General features: G+C 38.8%; 1 protein-coding gene across 3 annotated transcripts; it reads left to right on the forward strand.

Moving 5' to 3' along the window:
- The first annotated feature begins 916 nt into the window (after positions 1-916).
- Positions 917-7,908, forward strand: asb8 (ankyrin repeat and SOCS box containing 8). 3 transcript variants are annotated; one of them, XM_044352374.1, is made up of 4 exons: positions 917-993; positions 2,375-2,585; positions 2,679-2,783; positions 5,576-7,908. In XM_044352374.1, the coding sequence occupies exons 2-4, from the start codon at positions 2,457-2,459 to the stop codon at positions 6,209-6,211; spliced, it is 870 nt and encodes a 289-aa protein (XP_044208309.1). In that variant the 5' UTR covers positions 917-993; positions 2,375-2,456; the 3' UTR covers positions 6,212-7,908. The 3 variants fall into 3 exon arrangements, with proteins under 3 accessions (XP_044208309.1, XP_044208308.1, XP_044208307.1); XM_044352373.1 differs by lacking the exon at positions 917-993 and adding an exon at positions 1,003-1,317; XM_044352372.1 differs by lacking the exon at positions 917-993 and adding an exon at positions 1,003-1,235 and having other exon boundaries at positions 5,576-6,890.
- The last annotated feature ends 1,861 nt before the right edge of the window (positions 7,909-9,769 follow it).

The following is a 9,769-nucleotide window of genomic DNA, read 5'->3' on the forward strand; positions in this document are numbered from 1 at the left end:
TAGATAAATTGATGTAGGGCTGCGACTAATAATTACTTTTGTCATGATCAATTACATATTTTCTCAGTTAATCAATGCATTGATCTGTAAAATGTCAGAGAATAAAATTTACCATGCTGATTTCGTAAGGGCCAAGCTGATGTCTTCAGTTTTCTTGTTTAGTCCGACCAACAGTCCAAAACCTTTAGATATTCAGTTTATTATCCCATAAGACAAAGAAAAGCATCTCATCCTCACAACGAAGATGCTTGAAGCAGGAACTGTTTGGTATTTTTTATTGAAAAATTACTTAGATGCTTAATTGATTATAAAAAATATTTCTGTCAAAAATCAAATTTGCCAAAATCAAAAGATGTAGCTGGATAATGAAGGTCTGGATCCGGATGTTTATCTAATATAGTGCTGAAACAATTTGTAAATTAGTCAAAAAGTTAATTAATAATTAAATACTTTTTGGAAAAGTATGCATTCAGGTCATTTATCAAGGAAAATCATTTAGTGGTTCCAGTTTTTGCTTCACAAATGAGAAGATATGCTGCTTTTCTCTGAATGTTATAATTGTAAAGTGAATGTTTGGGTTTTGGAGTGTTGCTGACAAAACGAGCAATTTGACAACAATATTGGGCTCTCGGGGAACTCATGATTTAATCAGAAATATAACCGAAAGATGATACTTGATCATGAAAATAATCGTTAGTTGCAGCTCTAGTCTAATTCTAAGTCTTTGCTGTCAAAAAAGAGAATAAGTGTCCACAGTTCTTGGGCGAGATATGAAAGTAACTTTCCCATTAGAAACACTGAAAATAGCAATGTTTGTGGCCTGCTTGAGGATTGTTGGGCTGCCTGACCCGTCACTCAGTGATTTGTAAAGCCGCTTGTTGAGTGTCTCCTCTGGTCGGCGGCGATTCTTAACATGGACATGAGCTGAAGGCATCCGCGGCATGCGGCTGGATGCCTGCGGTGCTGCCATACATACATGCCTATATTGGGAAAGTAAGTAGCCAACGACGGGGCCCTCAGTCAGACTGAGTGAAGACCGATAATCAAAGAAAACATCAAGATAATTGAAGTTATCGCAGGGTACAGCAGCAACCGTTAGCTCGGTCAGGTTTAAATACGGGGAAACACGAGCTCGAGGCGGAGGGCGTGGCCACGAGCGGTGACGTGCAGTGTTTATGAGCAGCAAACAGTCAACACGGTAACCTGTCAGCCCTTCAAACCGTGCACCGTAAACGGTATGTTACCCCATCAGCATCGGTAATTCATCGATGGTTGTTGCGAGGAACACTTCAAAACACATCCTCAGGCTTTTGAAATGTATGTCATCTGATTTTAACATCTTCTTGTGTCGGTTGTTCCTCGCATCTTGACGCTAACGTTAGCTTGCTAAGCTAGCTAACTTGCTGCTAGCTGCTGCTGTAAATTTAGCCAGAGAGATCTTTTTTTTTTACTCCAAACCAGCCTGTCAGCTTCTGCTTTGCTACACAGGTGGCTCTTGCGATTTGTATATGAACGCTAATCTGTTATTCTCAAAAGCTGTCACTACGTGTAAAATTTACATTATTGTAGCAGACTGTCTTCAGTTTTTCTTTTGTTATGGAGCACATTCTTGTCAAATGAGCTCAGTTAACATTAATTGTCAGTCATTGTATTTACTACAACCGTAGTTACTGATATAACCGATATGTTACTGTCAAGTAGAAACAGCAGAATAACGTCAAACATCACAGCGTAAGCATTTACTATTTAGATCGCATTGGTGGAGCGATGTTGGCTTGATATTATTTCTTTGACCTGAAAGTGATTATGAACAAAGAATGGACCAAATCTGAGAGGCAAAACATGTTTGTAATTAACCAATATAAGTAATCATACATAATTGTCCTCATGACTATCTTCAGGATGACATTTTGATCCGACGATCAACAAGTTACCCTCGAAATCGTGATTCTTTTCTATTTCATATGATGTGAATTTTTTTTTAAAGAGGTTGTATTAACGATAAACTCTATCGCTGATCTTCCAATACTTAATACAAAGCGTCACAGCAAACCTGATTACAGTATGTACTACCAGTGTATCAGTTAATTTTACACTAAAATATACAATACGTTTCTATGTGCGTTTTTGGTCACATCTAAACCTTTAAATACTTTACAGCACATATTTCAGCATCACATTGTGCAAACTCATGCTGGTAAAATGGTGGCGTAATAAATGCATTTCTATGTTAAGACATTACAGTACGTAATATTGAAATAGTCACATGACATACACTCCCTGCCACTACCTAAGAAGAGCTCTAATCACCCAAAATAACTAAAAACACATGAGGGGCCTTTTAAATTTGTTGGATCTCCATTGTGTCTTTCAGCTTTTAACTCCAACTTCTTGAAAACGGCGTTTCAGCGTGCCGTATTGTCACCCAGCTCGGGTGCCATGGTCCTCTGTTACACATGAGCTCTACTATGTGGTACATCATGCAAAGCATTCAAAGTAAATACTCCTTGTCCGAGCGGCTCATCCGCACCATCGCAGCCATCCGCTCATTCCCACACGACAATGTGGAGGATCTCATTCGTAAGGTAGGTCTGTTTGTCGTCCAGTTACACTTCAAATGAATAGTATCTCTCAGTGTTATCACATCTATTGACATCATTATCTCCTGTGTGTCTAAGGGAGCCGATGTGAACCGGATGCATGGCACACTTAAGCCCCTGCACTGTGCCTGTATGGTCGCTGATGCTGACTGTGTGGAGCTGCTGCTGGAGAAGGGGGCAGAGGTATGTTATAGATGACTCCTACACATGGAACCGTTTCCCATAGCATGACGTAAGATTTTAGATTTATGTCCTACCTTCCAGAAAGCCACAGTATGATATTAAAGTCAACCTGCAGAGGGTTTAACCTTGCTCGTGATAGTTAATCCATGACACTGAACATCAAGCTTAGTTTTATTTTTTCTCAACAGTACGCCATGTTTGTGCGGCAATGCAGGTGTTAGCAGGAACAGATTAAAATTCTTCTTTGTTGGTGTGTTCAAGAAAGCTTTGACATCTGAAGCCAAATAGTGACTTTACAAAAAACATAGATGCACAAGCTGTGTTGTTAGAAAATCAAATATGGAGGACGTACAGTAAACAAACATGGAACTCATTAGAACTGTGACTAAAGATTGTTTTCATTATCAATTAATCTGCCGATAATTTTCTATTAATTGATCATTCGTTTGTATAAAACATCAGAAAACAGTGACAAATATCAACCACAATATCCTAGAGCACAAAGTAGTGTCATTAAATCTCTTGTTTTGTCCAATAAACAGTCCAAAACACGAACATATTCAATTTACTATCATGTAAGACCAAGAAAAGCAGCAAATTCTCACATTTAAGGATGTGGAACCATCAAATTATTGGCATTTATGCTTAAAAAATTACCTAAACAGTTAATCAGTTATCAAAATAGTTGCTGATTTTCTTTTGATCGACCAATTGATTAATCGACTAATCGTTGCAGCTCTAGCTCAAACTATGAGTTCAGAATTTAATAGTTTTTTGCATTAAAAGGTTGCCATTTAACACCCAACTCTCTAGTGTGAGATGTTGCAGTTTCCACTGCGCACTTAAACACATCAACGGATAAGTTTTCAAAACAGAACTTGCTCAGAATTTACAGCATCTTACAACGTATTTGCAGATAGTGAAACTTTGAAAAAAGAAAAGTAAAGCTGAGCATGATTTTCAGTGAAGGAATCCATCTCTGAATGTTGAGTTTCATACTGTGCAAACATGATGTGAAACCAGTAGGGCTGTAGTCAACCAAAGAAAATCTTGGTCGACTGAAATCGTACATAATCTTCAACTAATGGATTAGTCGCGGGGGGGGGGGGCGTGATGTAACGGGACGGAGTGCACAGTGAACCTCACATTTCTCTGTTTTGCCTTTAGGCTAACCTATTGTTGCTAACTTTGGGCTAATGAGCTAATCCCATTCACTTTTCCAGCACTTGGGGGAACAACAGACCTGACTTCTTAGCATTTATTAACTGTTACACTTTAGTCTGTACTGTACATTTACTGCCAGACTGAGAACTTACCGCTAACCTTTTCCTCTGCTCCGCTCGCGTTCACCGTCACTTCCCTGCCACTCTTTCCCACTCGCTACGCAAACATACTAAGCACTGCCCTATTCCTAAACGGAGTTACGCTACCGATATTTAGCGTTATTTTTGGCATTAAAAAAATATCTTTTGGCCTTGCGGGGATTCGTTGATATTATTACACGAGAAACGCTGATTCGGTAGACATTCAGTACGTTCAGTTAACACTCAGTAAACGTTGAGTATAGGTCGACCCAGCAGTCTCCATTAGGTTGGGCGAGTTCAATTGTGAAATGTTTTGAATACACCCCCGTTTTCACAGGTGATTTGTTAGTCTGTCCCTCCCGCCGCATGAAATATTGGATTAATCCTGGAAAGTTATTGATGAAGCACTTCTCTCCTTATGAAAGTAACACAGAGATTATTAAACCAATGAGAATTTAGTCGGACGAGAGCATATCGACCAACTAGTCGACCAGGAGACTACAGCCCTAGAAACCAGTGGCTGCTTGATAAGTAGGAAAATTGCATGAATTCATCTTAATAATACTAATAGTGTTTGATGATGATATTTGCAGTTACTAGATGAAAACGTTGTATACCACCAGCATGTATAGTAACTTGAACAGTTGGTTCATTCATTATGAAAAAAGATTTTTACCTTAGTGGTGTCTAATTACTGTGAACAGTGTTCGTTGGGACTATTTCTTTGGTAGAAAGTAGCTCCACATCAGTTTGGTATTTTCTTGACCTTGAAATTTCCTTTACCTGTTGGTACCCAAATTACAACACCCTTCACACGATGTTCCACTTCACCCAGTACTTTTGCACTTGACTTGTGGTGGTCATTGCGCTTGTGTAATTTAAGCATGTGCCTAAGTATTGTTAACTTCTTAAAGTATTTGACAGGCAATTTTCTATATTTTCCTTATTGTCAGAAAATCTCATGTGCAGAGCCAAACCAACCATGAACTCATCCTACTTACTGTGCATATTATTGTGTGTATATCCAAAGCTTGATATCTTATTCCTCTGTGCCGTAGACCTCCGTTGTTGTCCAAAAACTATTAAAAACACGTCAATGGGCCACACCGCTGCACTGGGTGACATGTTCCTTCGTCCCTGAAGAGAGCAGTTACCATGGCTTGTTTAGAAACGGCTCAGAACCTCACTCCTGAGGGTTAATATCTCTGTTTTTACTCTTTAGAGCCATTTCTAAACAAGCTATGGTAACCGCTCTCACCCAGTGCAGTGATGTGTTTTTAATAATTTTTTGGACAACAGAGGTCTACGGCACAGACGACTTACAACATATCAGACTTCAGATACACACACAATACCTCTAAGTAGGATAAGTTCATTGTTGGTTTGGGTCTGCACATGAGATTTGTTGAGAGTAAAAAAAAAATGTAGGAAATTGCCAGTCAAATCCTTTGATATAAGATTCTTCATTACATTAAATTTCCTTATCAGGTAAACGCTTTGGATGGATATAACCGCACAGCATTGCATTATGCAGCAGAGAAGGATGAGAGCTGCGTGGAGCTGCTGTTGGAATATGGGGCCCAGCCAAATGCCCTGGATGGCAACAAGGACACTCCACTTCACTGGGCTGCCTTCAAAGATAACCCAGAGTGTGTAAGAGCCCTGCTGGAGAGCGGGGCCTGTCCCAATGCCCGGGACTATAACAATGACACACCTTTGAGCTGGGCAGCAATGAAGGGCAACCTGGAGAGTGTCAAAGTGCTATTAGACTACGGAGCCCAGGTCCATGTGACCAACCTGAAGGGCCAGACCCCTATTTCCCGACTGGTGGCCCTGTTGGCCCGGGGCCTGGGCACTGAACAGGAGGAAGAGTGCCTGGAGCTGCTGTGTCGGGCAGCAGGGCGGTTTGAGATCCGACGAGCTGACGGCACCCTTCCCAGGGAGCTTAGTAAGGATCCCCAGCTGCTGGCGAGGCTTACCAACATGGTGGCTCACGCTCCCACACTTCGCTCTCTGGCACGCTGCGCTGTCCGGCAGAGTCTCGGAGTGCAGTTCCTCCCTACTGCTGTTAAAGAGCTTCCTTTACCAGAGACTATCAAAGACTATCTACTGCTGAGAGACTGAGGTGGTGAAACCATTGGGTGCTCTCAGACCTCACTGGCTGATCATTAGATGGCTCACCACACAGCATTTATTGGCGAGGAAGTCTCCATTGAATTATAGGATATTGTCTGACAGTGGCCCTCATTTATCAAACCTTCTTGCAAGTTGATACAGACTTATGCACCGGGAGAGATGTCTTTTTTTAAACTATCTAGTGGTTACACAACATTTAAATGAGCTGTGATTTTATTTCAGATTGGTACATCTGATCAGTTTCAGCTGTAGGAGCAAAACTGCACTAGTGCATTATCTTTGTATTGTTACATAAAAACATCTTAAAATTATGCAGTTTTTGGTAACTCCCTGCATGGTAAAAAGAACTCTTAACACAACAACATGTACTCAGCCCACCCTGCATGCAGTACAGAAAGAACCTATCAGGGTTGGCAGGATAAGATAATTCTGGGTGGGGACAGTGAAAAAGCAGCGTTTCCCCCTCTCTCATTACCACCGCTGAGGTGCCCTTGAGCAAAGCTCTTAACCCCAACTGCTCAGTTGAGCTGCTCAGTGGCCAGCAGATCAGACTGTGGTTGTACTGGGCAGCTTCCAGGTGTGAATGTGATCAGGGTGTTCCTGCAAAAGAAAGGCTTCCTCTCAGTGAAACTTCCCTGAATAAATGAGGGTAAAAAAAAAAAAAAAATGTCATCCAGCTGTTCTCAACATGGTCATAAAGAGCCAGTGCATCTTTGAGATTTTAAGTAAGCATATTAATTTTTTTGTATGCAAAATTCACAATAACTGTTAATTATTACATTTTAAAACATGAATAGAGTGAACACATTATGCTATTATGGTTTGTCACAGAGCATGAGGAAAATCTTGTCAAATATTAAGTTTGGTGGTAAAATTATTAACCTCATTAAAAGATTAATGTAAGATACAGTACCGGTCAAAAGTTTAGCGACAATTTCTCATTGAAGTGAATGGAAAACTTTTGACTGGTACTGTAGGTTTATGAATGAGGGCTAATGTCTAATGATGGAGGCTGTCCAGTAATTCTGTCAGAGGATGTCATTCCTGAAGTAGAGCTCAGGAACGAGTGTTATGTAGTTTGTGTGATAGTTGGAGTGGCCGTCTTTCTCTCAATGACGTCCCAGTGAACCTCAGTCCATTTTTGCAGTACTGAGGAAAAAAAAAAACACCATCCAGTCCACTGAAAATGTTAAACACTGATGAAAGTGATGTCAACATGCCTGCTGTCCTGTGTGATTTAGAATTAATTTGGGCTTTACTTTGATGAAGGTTGCAGTTGCCAAGGAGGAATAAAAGGTTTTTATTTTTTACAATGGGTGTCTTCAGTCTTAACTTGCAAAAGTTGGGGTTATCATGGGTGCTTACTGGTCCAAGATTTTGCAGCATATGTTTAAAAAATATTTTAAATTGAATGTCTAAATGTTAGAAACCATAAAGCAGCATGATTACTAAGTTTTTTGTCCTTTTTAAGATTCTCTAAATAACCTTGCAAAATGTATTTAAGTTTCTTATGGCATCTGTCTAAAAATCTGACCATTTCTGTGCTTGATTTTGTTTTCTTGTTCTGCAGATGTAAAAAAAAAAAAATTCTCTCTTAGATCATGTCTTGTGTACACCTGCACAAGTGTTTTTTTGTTTGTTTGTTTGTTTGTCAATGTAATGAAAGTAAATGCCTTTATATTCCATTCAATGTTTTCTCTCCATTCTTCACAAAAAAGGTGAATTCATTAAGTTGTTTAACCAGACAGCTAAAATACATCCAGCAAATCATAATTAGACAATTACTCCTTTAAAAGTCTAGTTGAAGGCTATGAAATCCTACTGAAACACTGTCATATTCATATTATTGACCAAGTTGACTTTCAGACTTTAGGAAAAGCACACGTGTTACTAATAATGTTAACGATGGCTGTGTTCTGTTAAAGTGTCTCAGTAAACCGTGACGGTGCTACTAGAGAGCCAGCATGCACAACAGCAGGACCCTGAAACTGAAGCAGCTAAATGGAATTCAGGCATTATTAATTTGATTATTTATACCTGTGCTTTTCCTGCTGTGACATGTCAAAATGTGTTGTGTAAAAAAGGCCTAATATGTGTTCTCTAATACTTTATGATTGAGTCTCTCTGAGTCTGTTTTGATTATCAAACCAGCTGACAAGGTGCAACACATTTGATATTCAAAGCTTACATACAGCTGTAAGATTCATCATGGCAATGTCTGTGTCAGAATAATAGGAACACATACTGCTCTGTCACTGAAAACATGCTTGAATTTAAAATCCTTTAGTAATAGCACATTATATCCTGGATCAAAACATATATACAAAAGCATGAATGTTAATTTAGTGAAGAAAAGGCTCCATTATTACATTTAACTGTGTGAAATGTCCCTCTGGTTAGTGATTAGGATTGAATACAGCTGCGATCTCTTAGTGTAATTAAAGTCTTACTGGATTCATTAGACTGAAGCACAGTCATTACAATGAGAGGGCTGGAGGGGCTAAAATATGAGAAACAGCATCATAAGTTTTCAGTTAGGACTGTTACTCAGACCTCTATCCAAACAATGTCAAATTCTGGAGCAAAAATGTAGTGTGGGCCCCTAATGAAGTTTTGATATAAGAGCTTACATAATACAAAGGGAATTTTATATTTATTTTAATACTGAGAAAAATATCTAATCTTCCAGAGAAGAACTAAGGCAAAACATTAAGACTGCCAAGAAATCGCAGATTGCATCTGTCAGTCCGTCTCTTGACAGGAAGACAAAAGTTAACTTTAGCACATTCAGTTCTCAAATTATCCATCGGGGGTCTCTCTAGCCTTGTCTCTGAATCATTGGCTCATAAAACAGCCTCCAAATGAGATGTTCAATATAATTTGTATATTCAAGGAAGATTGTAATGTAACAGTTTCTGTGTATTACATCAGCAGGCCTCATCTTTAATAGTTTATGCATTTTTAAACATATACTGAATTTCCATAATCTCATCAGTGGTGGAAGTACTCAGATCATCTAGTTAGGATAAAAATACTAATACAACAATGTAAAATTAGTAATTTACAAGTAAAGATCCTGCATTTAAAATCCTACTTAAGTAAGAATACAGATGCATTATCACAAAAATGTATTTTATGTCTCAAGTGTAAAAGTACCTGGTTCTGTGGACGAATTCCCCAACGACTGCTATAATATTATGTATTACTGTGTTCATTTTTTAATACTGGTACATCTTTGCAAAAGATGATTAATTTTGAAAATAAGGAAAATGTTCTGCTACAAAATTTGTCATTTTTTAAAAAAACTTTTCTGTTATCTCTAATATTGGAAAGTTTTACTCATTTATTTTGGGTGTTGAACAGTTATTCAAATAATACCACCTGCTAGGTTTAGAGAGGAAATCTCTCTTTGAAGAGAGAAGTGCTAACAACTCATGCAGTGACATCTGAAACTTGACAAGGGGCCCCAAATAGATATTGCTTTTTTGTAAGAGGTCTCAAGTCAAAAAAAGTTGGGAACCAGCCATTTAATCTTCAATATTGCAT

Source organism: Thunnus albacares, chromosome 5 (genome assembly GCF_914725855.1).
Source record: "Thunnus albacares chromosome 5, fThuAlb1.1, whole genome shotgun sequence".
NCBI classification, from domain to species: Eukaryota; Metazoa; Chordata; class Actinopteri; order Scombriformes; family Scombridae; genus Thunnus; species Thunnus albacares.

Bases quoted from the DNA above. Each gene is read 5' to 3' on its own strand.
- asb8 (XM_044352374.1), top strand. From the start codon at position 2,457: ATGAGCTCTACTATGTGGTACATCATGCAAAGCATTCAAAGTAAATAC. The intron at 2,586-2,678 runs GTAGGTCTGTTT...TGTGTGTCTAAG, and splicing joins TGGAGGATCTCATTCGTAAG to GGAGCCGATGTGAACCGGAT. The intron at 2,784-5,575 runs GTATGTTATAGA...TTTCCTTATCAG, and splicing joins TGCTGGAGAAGGGGGCAGAG to GTAAACGCTTTGGATGGATA.